At 56.5% G+C, this 22,924-nt stretch overlaps 1 protein-coding gene across 1 annotated transcript in view; it reads right to left on the bottom strand.

Annotated features, from left to right (window-relative positions):
• SORCS2 (sortilin-related VPS10 domain containing receptor 2) overlaps positions 1 to 22,924 on the bottom strand; it is a 408,600-nt gene that overhangs the window by 243,610 nt on the left and 142,066 nt on the right. Inside the window, exon 5 of the mRNA XM_012002189.1 lies at positions 5,338 to 5,437. Within this exon, the coding sequence (XP_011857579.1) occupies positions 5,338 to 5,437 (100 nt within the window). The remainder of the gene's footprint in view (positions 1 to 5,337; positions 5,438 to 22,924) is intronic.

The following is a 22,924-nucleotide window of genomic DNA, read 5'->3' as shown; positions in this document are numbered from 1 at the left end:
CAGTGATTGTTTTTGTTCTGTCTACGGGCTGGGTGACCTTGGACAACTCTTCCAGCTTTCCTGAGCCTCCATTTTCTGCTTTGGGTAATGGAAGTGAACAAATCGTGACCCCGAGGCGGGCCCTGCCCCCGCCCACACATCTGAGTATGGGGACGTCTGCTTCCGGCCAAAAGTCTGATACACCGAAAATGATCACCGAGGGGGTAGCAGAAGGGATCAAGAAACTCCGAGTGGATAAGTTTCATGCAATGATAAAGGCCATTTTTGCTTCATATTACATTGAAATATCTTTCCCAGATGCGCCCCAGCCCAGCCCATCACATCCTTCTCTCCTGAGTTCCGTTTGAGTGCCAGGGACTGTGCACGGCTGAGGAGTAGGGAGGAATGATGCCTGGCCTCTGCCCCAGTCATGGGCTGCTCTTGTTCCCCAGGACCACCATGCAGGTGTCTGAAGACCAGCCCTGTACCCCCTGAGTCTCTTTTTCTGCTTTAACCAGCTTCTCTGGCTTGCCCCACTCCTTACTTGACATATAAAGTCAAATTCGTTTTATGTGGAATCGTAACTGTGACTTTTCTGCCTCTAAATGCGTTTAAAGCCAAATCAGCCTGAGTTCCCACTTGCTGCAAGACCACTATCTTGCAAACTGTGTGCCAGGCTTGATTCTAGGTACCGTATATGCATTAACCCAAGTAACCCTTATTCACCATCACGACCCCACTTTACAGACAAGGAACTGAGGCGGAGGCGGATTAGGAACTTGCCTACAGTTTGTACCACTAGAGAAGGAGCAGCAGAGCCTGCTGCCTGGAGCTCGGGCCCTCTGCCGCCCTCAGCCTCTGAGTCCACACGCTCTCTGGCCCCGCCGACCTCTGTCCCCAGCCCCACTCAGCACGTGGCCCGTCCCACCTCTGCAGACAGGAGCCAATGTTTCATTCTCCCAAGGCAGAAGCGCGCTGCCAGGAGCATCACAGGGAAACACATGCCTCCCTGTTAGTTAGATAACAAATCGCTGCCCTGGTTCCCATCACTGAGAATTCATGTGTTCTCTAAACACAGAGGTGTGGGCAGGCCATGCCAAGAGCAAGCAGCCTGACCCAGGCGTAGCAGAACCAGGCAGGTGCAGATAAGCAGGGCCAGGGCAATGCCCCCCATGCCTGGCACAGCCATCCAGACGCCTCTGCTCCACGGCCACGTCTGGTCCCTCCAATAGACACAGCCCACCGGGGCCACACGTGTGAGGCTTTGTCACCCTGCAGCCAATTCCTAACCTAAAGTCTCAGATGGCTGGCCAGGAGGGCCTCAGTGTTTCCCTCTAAGGATAACAGTGAGTTATCCTTAGAGGAATAACGAGTAACTCGTGGGGCCTTCCTTTGGGCCAGGCCCTGATCGGAGCACTTGACAAGGAGCACCTCATTACTTCCATCAGCCTTACAGTATAGACACTGCTACTATCCCCATTTCACCAGTGAGGAAGCCCGGAACAAGGGTGGTTAACACTTGTTCAAGGTCTCAGAACAGGTAGGCTGCAGGGCTAGGCTCAGACCCAGGCAGAGGCCCCTATTCCCCAGCCAGAAAAGCCAGGGGGTTGGCCTCAGGGCAGCCTCTCAACCCATTCCCCTGCCACTCCCCGGTGCCCTGTGTCCACCGCACTCTTGGCCCCGCACCGTTACTGCCCTGCCTGCCTCCGAGACTGCAGTTCCTGCAGCATCAGGGGCTCTGGAAGCAACAAGTTCAGATTCACCGAGGCCCTTGGTGGGGCTCCTGGTGGCTCCAACCTAGGGGATCATGGCCTTCCCAAGAGAGGGTCAGTTTTGTCCTGAGGTGAGGAGGTGGGTGGGGAGAGGTAAGAACAGTCCCAAACTGGGGCATCCAGAAGCCCAGCCCTGTCCGCACCTGTGACTTTGCTCCTGCCACCTGGGGCCCAATAGGAATCAGGATCCATGTGTCAGCAGGAGGAGGAGGGCCCACGGGAGGCCAGTTCCATCTGGGGGGCTGTGGGGTGGGCAGAACAGTGTGGGTGAGGGGAGAGCAGGAGCCCCGGCCTCCCCACTCCCAGCCCCACCCCTGCAGCTCCTCCTCAAAACAGTGGCTGTATCAGCCTCCTGTGGCTGCTGCAACAAATCACCACACACTCCGTGGCTTGAAACAACAGAAATGCGTTCTCTTCTGGCCATGGAGGGCACAAAGCTAAAGGCAAGGTGTTGGCAGGGCTGGTTCCTCCGGAGGCTCCGGTGGCAAGTCCATTTCCTGGGCTTTTCCAACTTCTTTCCAGAGGCGCCTGCTTTCCTTGGCTTGTGGCCCCATCCAGGCCCTGCCCCAGCCTCTGCTCCATCTCCCAGCTCCTCCTGCAGACCTAGCCCTCCTGCCACCCTCCACAAGGACCCTGTGATGACACTGAGCTGAGCCCATCCAGACAACCCAGGAGAACCTTCCCATCACAACATCCTCCACTTAATCCCATTTGCAAAGTCCCTTTTGCCATAGAAGGTGACATTCACAGGTTGCAGGGGTCAGGACTGGGACATCTTTGGGGGCTTCTCTTCAGCTGACAGCAAATGGCAATTTTGAGTAAGGCTCTGCCAGGCGCTCACCTGTCAAGCCCACCCTTGATCACTGTCCCCTTTACAGGTAAGACATCTGCAGCTCCCTGATGGGGGGGCACCTGGCAGAGCTGAACTGAGTATGGGGAATCCCCAGTCCTGGCACTGTCCTCTACACCACCCTGCAAATGCAGTGTCTGCACCCAGGCAAACCCGATGCGGCTACAGCGTCTCCTGGGCAGCACACACTGCTATTTGTGACACTCATTCACTCATTCATTCATCCCATCCCTTTAAAGTCAGTTGAGCCTCTCTGCTGGGTGCCAGGCCGCCAACAGACCCAATCCTGTACCCGCAGTGATATTTCTAGGCTAAACATCCAAACTGTCCTGGCTCTGAAATCCAGCCTGTGCCCAGGGACTCAAATAACCTGTCTCAGGGTTTGTCTGCTTTCAAGACTGCAGACGCCTCCCCAGTGCCGCTTGCAGAGGAAGTTCTGCTGAGTACCCCAAATTGGCCTGCACAGAAGGTCTGGTAGAAACCCCTCTGCTGACCCCATGCACATTCTATGTATCATCTCATGGGTCCTCCCACCCGCCCGCTTTACAGGCCAGGAAACTGAGGCTCAGCGGAGGCCATGGCCACGTCCCCAGGTTGCTCCGTGCGGAAGATGCTCTCTCTGACCTCGTGCTGTCTGGCCCAGTCTCCATGTCACACCTTCCCTGACCTCAGGGCCTCAGAGTCTGTCTTGGTTCCGTTACTGCCCCTGTTGCCTTGCTCTTCAAATTTCCAAACATAGACGTGGCCTGCGGGGCTGACCCTGGAGATACCATCACATCCCAGACACCTGTGGACTGTCCTAGCTGGTGACCAGATGGACAGGAGCGGAGTGTCCCCTGCATGGAGTGGAGAAGGGTAGCCGCTGGAAGACCAGGACTGGACTGGATGGATGGACAGGAACTCAAGCCTGGGCCAAGAGGTGGGGGACGTGGCCTCCTCCGTTGCCAGCTGGAATCTGGGGTCAGTGTAGGCCCTCACCTGGGTCAGTGCCAGCCCCAAGCCACTCATCTTTGCCTCAAATTTGAATGACAGCAGTCCCAGGAAGAAGGGGTGACGGCCGGGCCGGAAGGCAGAGCGTCTGCCTCTGCTCCCATATGGTTTGGGTTTTCCAGCAGGTGCAGGCCTCGCCGCTGCCAAGCCTGAACAATGCGCTCCACCCTCAGCTTTGGGCTCAGGGAAGCTGGGTTCAGATCTGGCCTCCTGCCCCACCAGGTGTGGGACTGAGCAAATCTCACCTCTTGTCCAATGTCCTGCCCTGGAAAGGGGGACAATGATGCCTCCCTCTTTGGGCCACTGCGGGATGGAAAGAGATCAGGTGTGTGAATCCCCAGGGCTGGGGCCGGGAAAAAGCGGGGGCTGGCTCAGGTCAAACCACTCCTCTTCCTTACATGCCGAGACATGGCCTTCCAGCAGGTGCCTCTCGTGTCCCCAGGGCCAGGTTTCCCTCGCCTCCCCTCTGCAACCCTCCCCACCTCTGCATTCCAAGTCTGTCCAACTGGAAGCTCCTACAGCAGAAATCAAGAAGAGAAAACAAACAAAACAAAACAAAACCAGCAAAGCAACCTGCTTTAGGAAGAGGGAGGACATCCCATGAACAAACATGGCTGAGACCACTGAGACGTCCCAGTCAAGGCTGCATGCATCTCAGGCCTCCTGTTCCATGGACTGCTGCTGCCAGGCCTGTGGTCTCAGCAGAAGCTGCCAAGTGCCAGTGCGCCCAGCTCCTCTGAGCCCCTGTGAACCTGCCACCAGCACAATCATCGAAACGCTCCAGCACCCTTGGAATCATCACCATCCCACACAACTCCCTTTCTGGATGTTCTGTTGATTTACGGACGTTCTCACAGACTCCAAGCTGCTCAGATCTCTCCTTCAAAGTCACCATTAGAGCTGAACCCAGGGGCCTAAGGGCCCACCTCATGCCGAGCACCAGCAGGAGCTCTGGGTGCCGGATCCTAGAGCTCACAATTCCCTGCACGAGATGTGGGTGACATCCCATTTGAGGAAACTGAGGCACAGAGAGGGGAGCCGGGATGCAAACACTGGTCTGAGTCCCTTTCTGTGACCATGAACTGCTTTGCTGAACGGAGTCAGATTCGCAGGACGGCTTTGTCCTGGTGCCTCTGCCGACCTCGATCTGGGCTCACGGTGGGACAGGACACAGACACGCGTTCACAGGAGGGGTCTTCTCACGGAACCCACGGTGGGCAGCCTCGGAAAGACCCCTGTCTCCTATTGTACAGCCAGCCAGAGAACAAAGTCAGGAAGCTCCCCCGGACCCAGGAAACAGCGAGGAGAGCTCAGGTGGAAATCACAGCCTAATCAAAACCAGATCAACAACTAACTTCCGAAGAACGGGCCTGCTCAGCACTGCCTTCCGAGGGCTCCCAACCCAAGAGAGCTGCTTCTCTCTCTGCTTCCAGACCCGCAGCTCCTCCCTGCTGTGCCCTGATGGATGCGTGCTACCCCCCAACCGGGGGGAAGACAAACGTGCCCCAGGTATGCAGGCGGCGCCTTCGTCCAAAGCCTGGCCTCTGACTTAAAGCACAGAATGGTGTCAGGTGGCACTGGGAAGGGTGGCAGCGAGAGCCGGGAGGGAAACATCTCACGCTCCGGCCTGGTCCAGAGTAGGAGACAGCAGGCAGGGCAGCAGCTTCCTTGCCCTGCAGAGTGAGCGGCGCAAGGCGAGAGCCAGAGCTGCAGCCGGAGCGGTGGCCACGCCCGGACAGCACCTACCTTCCTCTTGTTGGTCGGGCAGATGTAGAAGTTGTCGATGACGGTGGTGACGCCAGGCTGGAGGGTGAGCTTGGTGTAGGACGTCCCGAAATCCGACGACCTGGGGGAAAAGGGGGACAGCTATCAGCCACGTGCCCTCCAGGTGCGGCCTTCATCAGCCCACACGGTGTCCGGCCCCTGCCCTGTGACCGTGTGGGCAGAGTGCCCCAGACACCTTGAGTGCAGTCCTGGGCACTCTGCCTGGGGGCAGTGCATCCCGACAAGGCAGGAGAGGAGACCGGGCTCTCTCAGGAACACTGAGGACTCACGCAGGTGTGGAGCTTAGGTCCAGAGCTAGGATCCAAAGTCAGGTCCTTCTGACTCCAAATCCCAGCCAGTCATTCCTCCCCAGTGCTTCCTATGTGCCGGGCAGCTCTAGGTTACCGTATGCATCTCACAGCTGATAGAGGAGCCTCCAAAGGGATAGTTCTCTGCCTGAAATCACTTAGTTAGTAAGTGGCTGACTCAGGATTTGACACTGGCCCGTCTGATTTCAGGCCGATGGCTGTGCTGAGGCATTCCTGTGGCCTGTCTGCTTGCCTCTTTCCCTCTCTGGACTCTGAGCTCCTCCAGGGAGCCCCATCCTCTATCCTGACCACCACCTACAGCACAGGATGGTAGGGGACCGCACGCAGGTACCAGAGCTCGGGTAGCTGCTGGAAATCAGACCCAAAGCACTGTGCCCACCCTGGAGTGGCGTCTGCTGGGCTCGTGCTGGGAGACAGGGCTGTCCACTCAGTACCTCCCTGGGCAAGGCTCTCCTGGCCAAGTGAGAATCTGAGAGTACACTGAGCTTTAAAGCGCCTTGGCTCCCCAGCAAGGAGAGGGAGATAAGCCACAAAGGCAACTTCACATCTGTTGTTCGGAAGCCGTCCATGCATCAGGACATGGAATTAATTCTCCATTGAAGATTAAGTCCCAGAGACCCTGAAACCAACACCTCTTATCATCACCTGTTAAAATACACTGGGATTGCAGAATATGCCCTGGCTCTACTGGAGAGGATCAGAGAGGTGCTCGGGGAAGCGTTTCCCATCTCACCCCTGCTCCATCGATGCAGATTCCAGACACAGACCCATGGTGGGGAGAGGAACATGGGCGGAACGCACGACCCTGGCGCTCCTGTCGTGGGCAGCATGCCTTGCAGGGCCTCCCCGTGTCCGACCACTGCCGAGATATGCTGCAGGGAGCTGAGCTCGGGGGACTGGGGGCAACTCCCCAGCTTGGGCGAGGAGGCCTTGGGCTGGAACCAGGCTTCAGTGCCTGCCTCAGACCCCAGCACCTGGCTCCGAGCCCGGCCTGCGCTGACGTGTGCGGCCCGACTGCGAGGCCAGTGCTTCTCAGACTCACCCAGTTTGTCCCTTGGGGGCCGAGGGGACAGGCCTGGAGCTGCTTGAGCATAAAGGCCCCACCCACTGGGAGCTATTTCATGTCCTTCTATAACACATCCTTGGTGGTTTCTCCATGGAGACATTTCCTACATCTTCAAGTGAACCTGAGGCTCCAGAAAAGTGGACTGTTTGTCATCTCTGGGCATGCTGGCCACGTGGCCACAGGTCCCCAGAATGTGTCCCTCACAGGCCTCAGGGCCACAAGATTCCTCCTAGGCCAGGACAAAGAGCAGACCCCCAACCCCCAGCCCTCTAACTCCCAGGGGCCAGCCCCTCCCCAGGATGGTAAGGGGCCTCAGGACCCATCTGGCCTCTGTCTGCCCCTGGCCTCCCCAGGGAGGACCAGGCTGGAGCGAACAAAGAAGCCCAGTGGAGGTGTAATTAGGACGCACTTACTCTCAAACCTCAGAGAATTGATTTTCTTTGGGAAGGATGCAGAGAGAGGCCCATTAGCAGAGGATCGATCTGATCCAGAGACCCAGAAAATTCCAGGGCCCTTGCAGAAACAAATGGTTGTGTTGACAAGCCTGACACAGGGGAAGCCTCCCCTTCCTTCCCCACCCTGCTGAGCCATCTCCAAGACCTGCCTATCGATCCTGCCTCCCAAATATCTCTCAATCCTCTCTTGCCTTCACTCCCGGCACTGCTCGTCTTAGCCCAGCATCCAGCCGGCCTCAGTCCTGCTCCCCGCCCTGGGCCAGAAGAGCCTGCTCACACCTGCAAACTCCAGAGCTCCTGCCAGGTGTGGCCTGCAGAAAGGGCTCATGAGCAAAGCCCCTGCTCTCTACGAAGGGGCTCTTCTAGGAGGGGAGATGGAGGGAGGCAGATGGACAACAAGGAAAGAAGCAAAAATTTGACAGCATCAAATGCGATGGGGGTGGGAAGAAGAATCAACAGTGTGGGGGTGCAGGCGGATGGTGAGGGAGGGGCGGTGGGGCCGCTGGGTTGCAGACAAGAGTGGTAGAAAGGCTCCTTGGACAAGGTGATGTTTGCGCAGAGCCCGGAAGGAAGCAGAGAGGTTGTGCCTGGCCGGGGAAAGGCATTTGAACCGGCTTGAGTAGTGTTCCCCAATTCCCGTGTACCCGGAACCCATGAGTGTGGCCTAATTTGGAAACAGCATCTCTGCAGATGCAGTTAGTTAAGATGAGGTCATGCTGGATGAGGGTGGACCCTGAGTCCTGTATGGCTGGCGTTATAAGAATTTGGAAATTGGGACACAGATAAACACAGAGAAGGCCGTGTGCAGACGGAGGCAGAGAGTGGGGTGATGTGGCCGCAGGTCGAGGGTACCAAGGACCCGGGCAGCCATGCTGGGAGGAGAGGCAGAGAGCAGAGGCTCCCTCAGAGCCTCCGAGAAAAACACTCTCAGACTTCTGACCTCCAGGACCCCAAGAGAAAGATCACCACGGTGGTACTTTGTGATGGCAGCTGCGTTCCAGGTACAAGGGCCCTGAGGACAGGGAAGGCGGGTCCATTTAAAGCACAGTCTCCGCAGGGCACAGTGCCTCATGCCTGTAATCCCAGCACTTTGGGAGGCCGAGGCATGAGGTCAGGAGTTCGAGACCAGACTGGCCAACACGGTGAAACCCCCGTCTCTACTAAAAATACAAAAATTGGCCGGGTGACGTGGCAGGTGCCTGTAATCCCAGGTACTCAGGAGACCGAGGCACGAGAATCTCTTGAACTCAGGAGGTGGACGTTGCAGTGAGCTGAGATTGCACCACTGTACTCCAGCCTGGGTGACAGAGCAAGATTCCATCTAAAAAAATAAAAGAAAAAACCTAGCAGCTGCCAGCGCCTAGGAAGCCCCTCGCCCTGCAGGCAATGCAAACCCAATTCCTCAGATATCCACGACTCCCAAGTCCAACTCCTGCAGATACGAGGAACATCGATTCACCCACTCACCCATTCATTCCCTCTATTTGTTTAACGTTTTATGCTTTAAGGCCCATACTACGGGCCTAGGAATCCAGATTCACCCCCTCATTCAAATCTTTCACATGATGTGTGCATGTTGAGTTCCTGCTGTGTGTCCCATCACTACACTGAGGCTGGAATCCATGGGCAGCACGGGCACTGTCCCCTGCTCTCATGCGGGGGGACAGGCTGGCTGGTGTTGTGGGGGGAGAGAGAGAGAGAGAGAACACAAGCAGACAGACTCTGCAGCCAGGAGCAGCGATGCTAACAGGCACGTCCAGAGAGTCCTGGGAGACACTAAGGGGGACATCAAACTGAGGGGGTCCGGGTGCCATCCTCAACCCCCTAGGCTGCCCCCACTACCAGGTCTAATCCATCACTGACCGGCTGACTTTTCCTCCTAAAGCTTTTAAATTCCATCCCTACATCTCCCTGCCCACCTTAGTCCAGGTCCCCTTCCTCTCCTGTCTGTGCACGAGGAGCACCTGGCATGAGGGCCCCAGGCACAGCGGAGGGGGCGCAAACACCAGCAGGCTGACTGCACCTGGGGGGGCCTGTGAGATTCCCATGGCTGCTGTAACAAAGGCCCGCAGACTCAGCGGCTGAAAACCAGCCACATTCGTTATCTACAGTTCTGGAGGGCAGGAGTCTGCAGGGGGTCTATAGAGGGCTAATCAAGGTGTGGGCACCTCCTGGAAGCTCCAGGGGAGAACCCACGCCCTGCCTTTCCCGCCTGCTAGCGACCTCCTGCGGTCCTCGCTCTGAGGCCTGTCACTCCACTCTGCTTCCCGTCACAGCCTCCCGTCACAGCACCGACTACCACAGTCTCACGTCCCTCTGGCTCCCTACTGTGATTACAAAGACCCCACGAGGATAATGCAGGATAATCCCAAGATCCTTCATTTAATCCATCTGCAAAGTCCCCTTTGCCATGTAAGGTAGCACAGTCACCGTTTCCGGGGATTAGGACGTGGACGTCTGTGGGAGGCGTCGCTCTGCCGACCACAAGTGGGCATTTGAGCCGGGTCCAAGGCATGTGTAGGAGCTGGTTCGGGAGCAGTGTCCCCGCGTGAGCTGTGACAGACAGCAGGGTGGCTGGAGGTGGGTGGGGTGGGCGGTCCCCAGGGACACAGAGAGGGCTGGACCCGCATCGTCGGGCAGCACCACTGACCCGCAGGCCGCCTAGCACTAGAAATACGGTGAATTGTTTTGAATGGAGATGCCCTGGGACTGTGAAATATAAACTGATTTCAAAGACTTAGCATTCAAAAGAATGTAAAATATTTCATTATAATGTTTATATTGATTACATGTTGACATAATCTTTTGGATATACGGAGTTAATTAAAAGCTGCGATTAACATTAATTTCACCTGTTCTTTATTTTACCCCACAGGTTTTATTTCTTAAAGCAGTTTCAGATTCACAGCAAATAGAGTAGAAATGAGAGAGTTCCCGTACACCTTCTGCCCCCACCGTCAGCGCCCCAACCGGAGACTCCCTGGTACAATCGGTGAGCCGCCCTGACGCGTGGTTGCCACCAGAGTGCAGAGTTCGGGTCAGGGCCAGCCCTGGGGCTCCTGCACTCTATGGGTCTGGGCACCTGTAGGATGACAGGGCCCCTACACGGTGGTGTCACACGGAGCAGCGTCACTGCCCCAAGAATCCTCTGTTCTCTGATGATTCATCCCCCCGCCCCCTGCCTCCTGGCAACCACCGATCCTTTTACCATCGCCATAGTTATGCCTTTTCCAGAAGTGACCACTTGGAATCCCGGAGTTCACGGCCTTTTCATGTGGTTCCTTGCACTTAGTGATATGCACTTAAGGTCCGTCCATGCTTTTCCACGTCACCTGTTTCTCTCCACTTTTTAGTGTGGTCACTAGAACATTTAGAAAGACCCCCATGGCTCCAATTATATTCCTAAGGGACACGCCGGTCTGGACAACATGCCAAGGCGGTGGGCATCTTCGGAAGGTGTGGGGCTCTGCAGTGGACGGGCACGTGACCCCTGGAAAATGCGATCCCAGCAGATGAGCAAGTGACCGTGTGGAACCTGCCTGAATGGTGCCTGGGTCGTGGCACATGCGAAGCAGGGCTCATCATTACTGCTGTTTGGGAAGAGTGCTGCAGCTGCAGGTGGGGACAGGTGACTGAGGAGGGGACAGGTGACTGAGGAGGGGACAGGTGACTGCAGGAGAGGACAGGTGACTGAGGTGGAGACAGATGACTGCAAAAGGGGACAGGTGACTGCAGGAGGGGACAGGTGACTGTAGGGACAAATGACTGAGGTGGGGACAGGTGACTGCAGGTGAGGACAGGTGACTTAGGAGGTGGAGGAGTGAGAGGAAGGATAGGGTGTAGGCCCAGGAAGTGGAGTTGGCATGACTTGGGGCTGCCCAAGGTGTCAGGCTGAAGGAGGGGACACCAGGTGACATGGAAGATGGGGTGACACTGCTCAGGTGCCATGCTGCTTGGAGGAAAGTGGAGCGCTGGGCTGGGAGCCAGGTGAAGCACGGTTGGGGGGTCTGGGCTCATGTCCACCCACTGCTGCTCCCTGGGCAGCCCACTATGGATTTTAGCATTAGTTTTCTTTTTTGAGGCATCAGAGGATTGGAATCAGCCATCTCCAGGGTCCCCATCAACAAAAAAGGCTGTGACCACACACTCTTAACCTGCACGCACCCTGCAAGTGTCCCTGTTATCCGGCCTCCGAGAGCCCCTTTCCAGAGACCTGAAAGGGATCCATTCTCCCAACTCAAGAGTCTCTCTCTCACCGCATTATTTCCTCTGAGCATCTGCTTCTCAGATAAGTAAGTGTAGCCATGATGATATCTAATGATGAAGATTTATTGCAAGGAACAAAGCTGGAGAACACCCAGCGGGCTTGCCCGGCCTTTGCCTCTCCCCGCAGCTGTGTCAGAAAAAAGGAGGACCCGAGTTAAGCTCCCGCTCTCTGGAACATGCCAGGTTTCTGTTGCAGACCAGGGGTGCTCGGGGGACAGGATCCTCAATGATGGATGGCCTTGTCTCTCTACAGTGAGCACGTGTCACTCTGCAGTGCACTCGCCAAGCTTGGACTCTCGGAAGAGTTCAGACTCTTGGATCGTGGTTAGAAAACCTGAAACTGGCTGGCGCGCAGTGGCGGCAGGGTGGGGAGGGGGACCGCCCAACTCCATCAGACAGCTCAGGGTGCTGGGAGGGCCAGGCCGGTGGGAAGAGAAATGCGGTTAGGAGGTGCTGCTGCACCCCACTTCCTGGGGAAAGAACAAGGGCGGCGGCGCTGCTTGTCTGGCCATTATTCTAAACTAAACATCATTCCTTCAAAGAACGTGAAAAAAAAGAAAACCCACACCAGTGTGTTGACCTCTTGCTGTGTGTTTTCAATGTTGTGCAAGCAACAAGACTCAACCAGACGATGCAGTTCTAGAGGTGTGCTGGGGAGGGCAGGGCCAGGGCGTGAGTTGAGGTGATGGGCTAGGGTCCCAGGCTGTGTGCAAATACCACAATCCAGGTGGCTTGTCCCCTTACAGTTCTGGAGGTCAGAAGTGCAAAGCCAAGGTGCTGGCAGGGCCCCAAGCTCCCTCTGGAGTCTCCCGGGGAGGATCCTCCTGCCTCCTCCAGCTGCTGAGGGCTCCAGGCGTCCCTTGGATTGAGGCTGCATTGTGCCACTCTCTACCTCAATTTCACGTTAGGTGTAGGGCCCACCCTAAAGCCAGGCTGACTTCACCTCTATCCTTAGCTAATTACATCTACGAAGGCCCTGGGTCCAATAGGGTCACCCCTGAAGTTCCTGGTGGACACAGATTTTGGGGGCGACTCTATTCATCCCTCTATGGTAGTTGCACTGACTGTTTATTCTACATGAGCAAGACTCTGCGTTAGCACCTCACCTGCCTACTTCATTACATCTCCCTGCATCCCCTGGGGAGCTCCTGGTTTTCAATGAAGGAATGGAGACAGGCAGCACGTCACCCCCAGGAAGAGTTTGAGGCCAGTGGGCAGCCCCAAGAGCCCAAGGAGGGAGGGGGCCTCTGGCTGGGACCACGGGAGGGCCTGGTAGGATTTAAGTGTATGGCTTCGAGGAACACGGTGCAGCAGTGAGGGGTCCGTGTGACTCCCAGTGATGGGCTGAGTGTCTGCGGGGTGCCGGGCTCAGTGCCGGGTGCTGGACGCAGCTAGGGGTCGAGAGTCCAACCACGTAACAGCGGCCTGTGGGCAGGGGACACTGAGGGCTGGTCAGCAGGGACAGCGTGATGGAGGCTGTGGCCCACTCAGTCGCTGCCCCGGCTCATGGTGGACTGAGCAGAGGGAGGGAAGGGGTGCTGCCAGCACCCCACATCAGACAGCTGGGCCTGTCTTTTAGCAGACTGCCAGAGCATAGAACCCTCACAGAACTCCAAACCCAATACTACCCCCTCCTGAAGCCCACGCAGATCTCCCGGCCAGAGTGGGGATGCAAGCCTCTACTGGCCAGGCACACAGCTGGCACAATAAATGCTTGCTGGATTCCTTTGGAGGTGCTCTGGGTGCCAGACCTAAAGGCGGTGTGACCTCAGGTGAACAGGTTTCCCTCCCTAGGCCACAGTTTCCCACTAAACATATGGGAACTGGATTTGAGTATTTGAGTCTAAGCACTAGCACTGCCACTTGTGGATCGAATTCCTGTACATCTTCCTTAGCAGTCCCAGTGGCTCCTGAGCCTGCCCTTCTGGGGAAGAATTCTCCCTAGAATCTCTGGACGGTGTCAGAATCCCTGGGAGAGCTCAGCCTGTCTGGAAGGAAGGAAGGGAGGAGGCAGAGGGAGGAGGGAAATGGGAAGAGGAAGGAAAGGGGAGAGAAAGGGAGGAAGGAGGGAGGAGGGAAGGAAGAGGGAGGGAGGGAAAAAGAGGGAAGAGTGGGAGGAAGGAGAGGAAAGAAAGGAAGGAAGGAGGGAAAAAGGGAGAAGGGGAAGGATGGGGGAAGAGGGAGGAAGGAAGAGGGAGGAGGGAAGAGGGGAGAAAGGGAGGGGAGAAAGGGAGAGAAAAGGGAGGAGGAGGGGGGAGAAAGGTGGGAGGAGGGAGGGAGGAGAGACAAAGGGCGAGAAAAGGGAGGAGGAGGGAGGGAGGGAAGAGGAAGAGGAGGGAGAGGAAAGAAAGGAAGGAAGGAGGGAAAAAGGGAGAAGGGAAAGAATGGGAGAAAAGGGAGGGGGAAGAGGGAAGAAAGGGAGGAAGGAAGGAGGAGGGAGAAAGGGTGGGAGGAGGAGGGAGGAGGGAGGCAAAAAGGGAAGGGGAAGAGGCAGGAGGGGAGGAGGACCACAGTGCTCACTGAGCACCTCTCCTCTCTGTGCCTGGTGCCGTCCCCCAGGGGACCTCCCCAGCATTCCGTAGCTGCACCATCACCCAGTTCTTTAACTGCACCCAGCAGCTCAGGAGGTGATCATTCCAGTCTATATTTATTCCAATTAAAAATAACAACCAGAGTCTAAAACCGGGCAAATAGAAACACGGAAGGCAAGCACAGTTGGAGAACTGCTGTCTGCAGATCGGCTGCTTAATTGCTGAGTGTTTGTACATACTCACTTTTAAAAAATGATTTAATGAAGCCATTTTCCTCCCCTATAATTACTCCATTGGCAGGGACATATATGCAGTGCCCACCCCTCCTCCTCGGGGTGAGGAGCCCCTGCTCGCCCCACTCCCACTTGAGAACCCGGAAGCCACGCGCAGGTGTGAAAGGCAGCACCCACCTGCAAGCCCTGGCCTTGGGCAAGGCTTACACCTTTCTGAGACTTGGGTTTCTTTTATCTGAACAAAGGGTTAATGAAGCGGACCTCCTGTGCCTGTCCTGAGGATTCCAGAGGTATGTGTAGGACACGCACGAAGTAGGAACGGAGTGGTGGGCAGGTGGCACTGCCTGTGTCACTGTGCCACTTAACGGAAGCCGGTGTGCTCTGGCTTGTCCCCTGCTTACAGCGTGGACCCCTTCTTTGAAGGTGCAGCCGCTGTGGACATGTGTGTCCCTAACAGCCACGAGGCTTGCATTTGGCAGCTGCAAAGGCCCTCGAGTGGACCCCAGAACCCCTCTCGCGGGCACGTGTATGCACGCCTGCACTTTATATATGGGGAAACTGAGGCCCAGTAGGGAAGGGACTTGCCCAAAGGGAGCCCCAGACTGGAACCTCGGTCTCAGCAGAGGCGATGGGTGCTGCAGATGTGTCTTCCCAGCGGAAGTCATTCTGAGCTTCGGTCGTGCTCCAGGTCAGGCTCGGTCTGTGCTGTGAGACGAGAAGACACACGGGCTGCTGTGGCACCCAGGACCTGATGGCTCCACCGAACCCGCAAAGAGCAGGCTTTGATCCGCTACCCAGACTTTCTAACAAACCCTCCCAGGATCAGAGAGGAAGAGGGAACTAAGGTGACACAGGGCGATTGTGGGGCAGTGAAGTCGTTCAAGAAACTTCCAGAAGGCACTCTAGATTCTGAGTGTGAAAGGGGGCATTGGGCGCCCCCGAGGTGGGTGAACAGAGGGAAAGGAAATGCAGCCTGGTCCTGAGGGGGTGCCAAGTGTTGGGGGCGAGGAGACCCTGCCAGGCAAGTCACCCAAATACGCAGCAGCGAAGGCAGCAGGATCTGAACCCACGACCCACAGAGATACGGCAAGAGAGCAGGATGCCCTTTGGCACGAAAGCTGTGTGGGGAGGAGTTAGCGAGATTGGTGCCCACCACGCTCTGGACACCAGCAGAGGACAGAGTGAAGGGAACCTCACCGAGACCTCGCAATCACATCAGAACAGGAAAACACCTTCCCATTTCACTGACCAGGAAACTGAGTCCCAAGGAACATTAAGTAACTGGCCCAAGATTATAGCAACATCAGAAAACTCAGTGTTGGGTCATGCGGTGGCTCCAGGCTTGTCTTCTCTGAGCTTCCCAGGCTGTCCCCTGATCTGTGCACCGTGCCCCAGAGGGGTTGGTGTGGCGTGGCACCTGCCCTGCATGTCCTGGGCACCTCTGACATTCTCCAATGCCAGCAGCTGGACCCTGACTGCAGCCCGACCCAGTGCAAGAGCCGTGTCATTTCACCGGTAAGCTACCCGTGGGCTGAGAGCATCTCCTTAACTCCACCTCAGCCCCGGACTGGCAGTGTGCCCTGTGGGTGGAGAGGGCTGGCAGCAGCAGAGGCAGCTGATTTTCTGTGTCTGAACCCACAGGGGCAGCACCCCCATGGCCAACCCCGGTGCCTGTGCCCACCTCTCTGCATCCACACCCTGAGCCGCATCTCCCGACCAGCCCTTCCACACGTGGGTTCAGCTGCCTGCCATGGCTTGCTGGTATTCTGAGCCCACTGGTGCTGGAGGCTGTGACACTCACTAGCAGATCGTTCCAGAATGAAGCTGGGCTGGGCCTAATCCCAGAGGACCCCTCCTCCACTGTCAGTGCCCCTGCCTGCAGTTTTTACTGACACCTTAGGGATGGAAATGGGGGCACGACCTCGAATATGACCTACGGAAAACCAGTGCACACCTCCTCACTTTACTCCCGGTCAGCTGCGTCTCGTTGACTGCATGAGAATCGGTCTTTTTCAGTGAATCCCTCACTGTCTGTAAACTCCTGTGGTAACTGAACCCCTCCAGTGCCAGAGTTCCTTTCCAGACCTCTCCTGAGCACTGACGTGGTGCCAGGGTGCGTCCAGACCAGGCGTGCACATGACTGGGCAGGGAACTTCTGCAGCCAGCGGTGCCAGTGCAACTGTACGAGCGGCTCAAACTGGTAAGTGAGTCCACACCGGTCAGCCAACAGTGCCACCCCACCACCCCCGAGGGCCCTCATCGCCAGGGCTGTCCTCCTCCAGGCTGCCCCCTGCACCTCCTCAGGGACCAGCACTGAAGGGGGTAAGCCTGGCAGAGCAGGACCCCGGGGCCTGACTCCAGGCTGCCCCAGCTCCTTTATGAGTGACTGATGTTCCCTGCCCTGCTGCTGAACAGGGGAGCCCAGGATCCTGTGGGGCTGAGAGCAGGCACAGAGGCCACTGAAATGCAGCTGCTGCTCTCGCAGGAGCCCCCACGCACACCCTGTGGGAGGCCCGGCCAAGGAGCTTCAGGAGCTGAGGGAGAAGGAGGGGCAGAGTGGGTCAGACCAAGAGGTGTGGGTGCTGCAGGAAACTCCCCTGAGATCCGCCAGTGCTGGCTAAGGAAGCAGGTTGCTCCACACCAGCAGCAATGAAGGGGTGAAGGCAGAAGTTCTAGAAAGGCAATGAGCAGCCAAGTTTCACAGGCACAGAGAGCAGTGCTGGAAGGCGAAAATGGCAGGCACAGCTTCACCGTGGCCGCCACGTGCTGGGTCTCTTCCAGACACTGGCTGGGCTGCTTCCTTAATCCCCACTCCAGGCTCTTCCTGTGCAGACAGGGAGACTGAGACTCATGACGTGAAGTCACTCGTCCAGGGTCAGAAAGGACGAAGCGAGACTCTATTTGACCCGAGTTCCAAATTGTGCATCTGCTCTGGGCTCCAGCTCTGTGGGAGGGAAGTGGCACTGTGGTTCTGGCTGGTTTTATGTAAAAAGGCTTTTTTTTTTTTAAGACGGAGTCTCGCTCTGTCACCCAGGCTATAGTGCAGTGACAAGGTCTTGGCTCACTGCAAGCTCTGCCTCCCGGGTTCACGCCATTCTCCTGCCTCAGCCTCCCGAGTAGCCGGGTCTACAGGCGCCTGCCACCATGCCTGGCTAATTTTTTGTATTTTTAGTAGATTCGGGGTTTCACCATGTTAGCCAGGATGGTCTCGATCTCCTGACCTCATGATCCGCCCACCTTGGTCTCCCAAAGTGCCGGGATTACAGGCGTGAGTCACCGTACCCGGCATCTGAAGGTCTTAAAATGGCACAAGGTGGGATGTTTGCAATGACGCTTGTCCCAACGGATGGAGTCTTTAGAATCTGGTATGATCATCCAGGGTGAATGAGGCCCGAACTCCTGGAAGCGCCCCAGTCACGCTCCTGGCACAGGCAGAGCTGCCTGTGCTCCTCTCGGCATGCAGGGCCTTGTCAGCCTCCAGCAGATACGCCTGCTCCACAGCTGCTCTGCAAGCCCTCCACCGGGCATACTTCCAAGAGCCACGGTGGGTGACGGAGCCACCCTCCAGCCCCATGCCAGTCAGCTGGGAGGCCAGAGCCTGCAAACCCGAGGCTGCCAGCAGCAGCCCGTGTGAGGGGAAGAGGTGCCAGTTACCTTGGCAGCTCCCACAGGCAGCAGGTGCGAGGCTGCCGCTGTACTTGACGCTGTGTTGTGCCTCAATGTGAAGCAGCCATCCGATGATCCGGACACAGCCCGTGACTTCTGGGTTAACTGGGGAAGTGGCGTTTGATGGGTGGCTGGAGGGGGCAGGCTGAGTTTATGGCCAGGTAGAGGTGAGTCTCTGGCCCTCCTGACATGGGGGAGGGCACACAGGCGCTGGGAGAAAACCATCGCTTGCCTATCGCTTTGCATTTGGTCGGGAAGGACACACGAGCACCTCCTGTGAATGGACCAGGGTAGTTACCTCTTTTTGCCTATCGCTTTGCATTTGGTCGGGAAGGACACACGAGCACCTCCTGTGAATGGACCAGGGTAGTTACCTCTGTCTCCCGCTGCTGGGCATGAGTCACACTGGCCCCACGTTGTCCCCAGGAACCAACCTATTTGGGAGGATGGAAACCACTCTAAACCCCAGAGTGTTACTTCAAGCAGGAACATCCAAACAGAATGAGGCAAAGAACAACACAATGGAATTAGCTGGACTCCGCAGACCCCACGAGACACACAGCAAAAAAGCTTCTGCACCCAGCAGCTGCCTTCTGTGGAGAGGACTTGCCTAGGAATTCCCAGCAGGAGTGAAGCAGGATGGGCTGAAGGACAGGGCAGAGCTGGAAGGAAGCCCAAAGAGGGTGCGTGTGAGCCGCCAAGTCAGAGACCAGAGACTGGGCTTGCGATCAAGTCCAGTGGGTTAATCTACCCTGTGACTTGGAATCTACCTTAGGAAAATTTCCTGAAATGTAGCAATCCACATACGATCAGATAAAAGCCCTTCCTGATACGCTAACGCATCCTCAATTCTTCTTGGAATCCTTTAAGAATAGTGAAACAATTGAGAACAACGCTAACCAGAAGAAAAGAAGCTGCTGCCCCTTAGCCACCCACCAGGTCCACTGCCTCCTCTGTTCCTGTCTAGCCCTGGTCCCCGTGTGAACATATTTACAGAATTCCAGTTACAAGGTACGCACAGACCTGTGTTCTGATTTTATCACAAAATGCGCAGCATGTCCTGCCTGCTGTGTAATATTCCATCCAGTGTGGCATTATTGACAGGTCATTCCTCAGGATGAACTTTTTCAAATCTGTTCTGCAAACAGAGTGCCTACCACACGCTGTGTGTGGTGGAAATCCACTTTTTTCTCTTGATTGCTGTGACAAGCAATGATGCCCTTCAGGAACAACATTTTCATTATTTTAACTCCTCCCCAGCCTCTGTGTCCTGGGTAATTTCCCAGCGTGAAGCTCTAGGAGGTAGGCTCCTCAGTGAGATGCTCTGAGCCTCCGTGCGGCTTTTTAAAAAATGTCTTCTTAGATCCAAGAAACTCTTACAACTCAATATTTTTAAAACGAGAGCCTCCATGTGCTCTTAGGTGGTCCTGGAACAAAATGATAACATTTTCGCATGCCAGTTCCCAGATTATAGAATCTGACACTCTAAATTGATTTTTCGAGGCACTGTTGACTGTATTCGGTTTCTGCTGAAGGCAGTCCAAATGCTGTATTGAGTGTTTTCAAAGAGAAGGAAAAAAATGCCCAAGACATGAGCAGATGAGGATAGAGCCATCTGAAAGGGAATTCTGCTTTAAAACGTGCAAGATAATATTTACATACAAGATACAAAAATTCATTAGGAAGTAAGACGCAATTAACACAAACAACTCCCCCTCTCCGGAAAGCTCAGAGGATGCTTCGAGTCGTGCGATTGTGGAAACCGGCTGAAAGTTTTGAGTGGAAAGATGTTACGGAATCGAAAACAAGGGATAAGTCAACAGCAATACTGAGTAGCTAACACTGACAGTGACCCACAGACATCGCCACCATACGTGTCCTCAGTGTGTCTGATTAGAAAACTCTTTTTTTTGAGACAGAGTCTCGCTCTGTCGCCCAGGCTGGAGGGCAGTGGCCGGATCTCCGCTCACTGCAAGCTCCGCCTCCTGGGTTTACACCATTCTCCTGCCTCAGCCTCCCGAGCAGCTGGGACTACAGGCGCCGCCACCTCGCCCGGCTAGTTTTTTTGTATTTTTTAGTAGAGACAGGGTTTCATCGTGTTCGCCAGGATGGTCTCGATCTCCTGACCTCGTGATCCGCCCGTCTCGGCCTCCCAAAGTGCTGGGATTACAGGCTTGAGCCACCGCGCCCGGCCTGAAAACTCTTAAAGACAGCAGTAAATCGGGCAGCTGTACTAGTAATCACGGCAATGACAAATCCCCTCAGTCACACCTGTGTCGACTTCCAAGCGCTGGGCGTGCTGGAGTCCCTTCAACACCCAGCCGGGGGGACTAGCACACTCCCACCTACCAGAGGAGGAGGCAGCAGGTGGAGGGGCTGAGTTTGAACACCATGGCCTGGCTCCCGAGCGGTGCATGGGGTCCCCACAACATGCGGCCCTCACTCGTCAGTAGTAGCTGCTGCCTGAAGGGGATGATGGGGGAGGAGACTTCTCACATCTGTACCTGCAAACGTGGCAGACAGTGACAATTCAACCCCAGCTAGGACCATGCCGAGAAGGGGAGGCTCCCTTCCCGGTTCAGCTGAGAGGGAGATGAGTGTGGCGCAATTCCTTCTGGGAACTTCAGGCCGTGTTCCGAGAAAACACCCTCTCCCCACAGTCCCAGACTCCGTGCAGCCCTGACGCCTGTCCTGCGTAAAAAGGCCAGGGCATCCCACCAAGGAAAAGAAGCACCGCCCCCGCCCCCCCAGGTCCCTGCCCACATGGAACTGTTTTGCAAGTGGATAAAATCTGCAAACGCAACAGCGAAACACCCGCCGTTCTCTGTTCCTCCACCCACTCTAGTTGCCTCTCCTCCCACATGGTGCAAATCAGCCTCTGAAGAACCCGCAGCGTCCCAGCACCTTCAGGATGAAGCCGGAGCCCCTAAAGGTTCAGAGAGGAGGGGCAGAGCCTTAGGAAGGCGAAAGCAAGAGTGAGAGGCCTGCCGTCCCTCCCCACGCCCCGCCGGGCCTTCTCACTCCCTTTCTGCACGCCCGAAGTAACCTGTGACACCTGTCTCATCAATGATGGATTTCCTCTGCTTGGAGCTGCCTGTGAGCTCCACGAGGGCCAGGACTGCATCTGACCAGCTCTCCAGCCACCTCTCAGCCCAACGCCCAGCATGGAGTGCGTACCGGTAAATGCGGATTGAATGAATGACCGGTAAATGTGGATTGAATGAATAAATGAATGAACAACGCAGTGCCCACCCAGAAACCATCGTGGGTACTGCTAATGCCCACTTGAGGTCCCAGCCCCTAAACCCTGCTACAAGAGCCGAGAGCACCCTTGAGACCTCCGGGCCTCCACTGGACCTCTCCCATGAGTGAGGACACAGGCCCAGAGAAGTGGAGTCACTTGCTTGAAGTCACACGGCAACCAAGCAGCCCAGCAGACGATCTTAACTGAGGTCTAGAGTAGCCCTGAGGTCAGCGTTTCTTTGCCAGGGCTACTCAGGCTGCGTTAGGCAGAGAGCTGCAGGGCAGATGTGAAAATCGTTCCCTACTGTGACCTATGGTCAAGATGAAACAGACTGAGCCCCTCCCACCTTGCATTCAGCAGAAACTGGTCCGTGAATGCTGCTGGAGAGAAACCAGAAACTGGTCCGTGAATGCCGCTGGAGAGAAAAGCAGTCGAGAGTGAAGGCTTACATCTGCAGGGCACAGGTGGGTTCCGAGCGGCAGCATCTGCCCCACAGCCTGGGAAGTCAGCAGGATGGACGGTGTCCAGGCCTCCTCAATGTGCAGAGGAAGCTGCTCCTCCTCCTCCACCCAGCTGCCCACTGAGCCCTTGTACCAGGCTCTGGGAGGGCCCAGGGCCAAGGCTACAGCTCTGAGAAGGCACTGGCTTGCTCAAGGCCACCCAGCAGAGCTCGCTGACCTGCTCCAGTGCCCTGTCCAGCCCCAGCAGGTGGCCAGCCCTAGGGAAGGCCTCATCCTCCCTTGACCCAGTCTCCCACTGGACGCCTCCATGGTTAACGTCATAACTCCAAGATGGCCGTGTGTACCCATGGCCCATGTCAGGCTCCCATGGAAGAGGTGTGGTGACAAGCTATGTGACCTTGAGCTGGCCACTCCACTCACTGGACCTCAGGTGTCCCTTCTGTACAGTGGAGGGAGCCATGCCTCCCACCCAGAGTTATCTCCAGGGTCAGACGAAGGGAGCCTCCCCACACAGTGACTGGCTGGGATGTGGCGGGTCCCCTCCCTGCCCATCCCTCCCAGAAGCAAAAGGCCTCTGGCAGCTGAGCAATAAAGGGTTAACTAAGCCACAAGTCTGCGTTGTCCACGTCCTTCACATTCCAAAAGCTGACTGGCCCTTGATCATTCCTGGGATGTGACCTCTGAGTCCTTGGAACATCCTACCAGTTAAGAGTGGCTTTGCTTACCAGGGCTCCAGGTCATGTGGACAGTGTATGCCAACAGTCCCATTGATGGTGGGGGCCCTGGGCCGCCTGGCATGCAGCCTCACCCTGGGACTGAGATCAAGATCAGCCACCTGGGCCTGCGTGACTGACCTGACCTAGAAACCCTGACACCAAGGCTCGCAGGGGTGTCCCTGGTTGGCAGGCACCTCATGGTGTCATCAACATCGCTGCTTCAAGTTCAGCACTGTCCGTGGTACACCCCAGGAAATGACCTCCACACAGGGTCCCACCTCAGGGCCTTTGCCTGTGCTCCTCTCCTCCCCAGAACCCCCACAGGGAGCCCCTCACTGCATGCCAGTGTCTGCCCCGCCACGGCTCCATGACCAGCCCCACCATGGCCCTATGAGCAGCCCCGCCATGGCTCTATGACCAGCCCCACCAGCCCCGCCATGACTCTATGAGCAGCCCCGCCATGGCTCTATGACCAGCCCCGCCATGACTCTATGAGCAGCCCCGCTATGGCCCTGTGACCAGCCCCGCCATGGCTCTATGACCAGCTCCACCAGCCCCGCCATGGCTCTATGACCAGCCCCGCCATGGCCCTGTGACCAGCC

The sequence above is a fragment of the Mandrillus leucophaeus genome, unplaced genomic scaffold, assembly GCF_000951045.1.
Source record: "Mandrillus leucophaeus isolate KB7577 unplaced genomic scaffold, Mleu.le_1.0 Scaffold68, whole genome shotgun sequence".
NCBI classification, from domain to species: Eukaryota; Metazoa; Chordata; class Mammalia; order Primates; family Cercopithecidae; genus Mandrillus; species Mandrillus leucophaeus.
The sequence above is the reverse complement of the archived record's forward strand: the minus strand, read 5'-3'. Positions and strand labels throughout refer to the sequence as shown.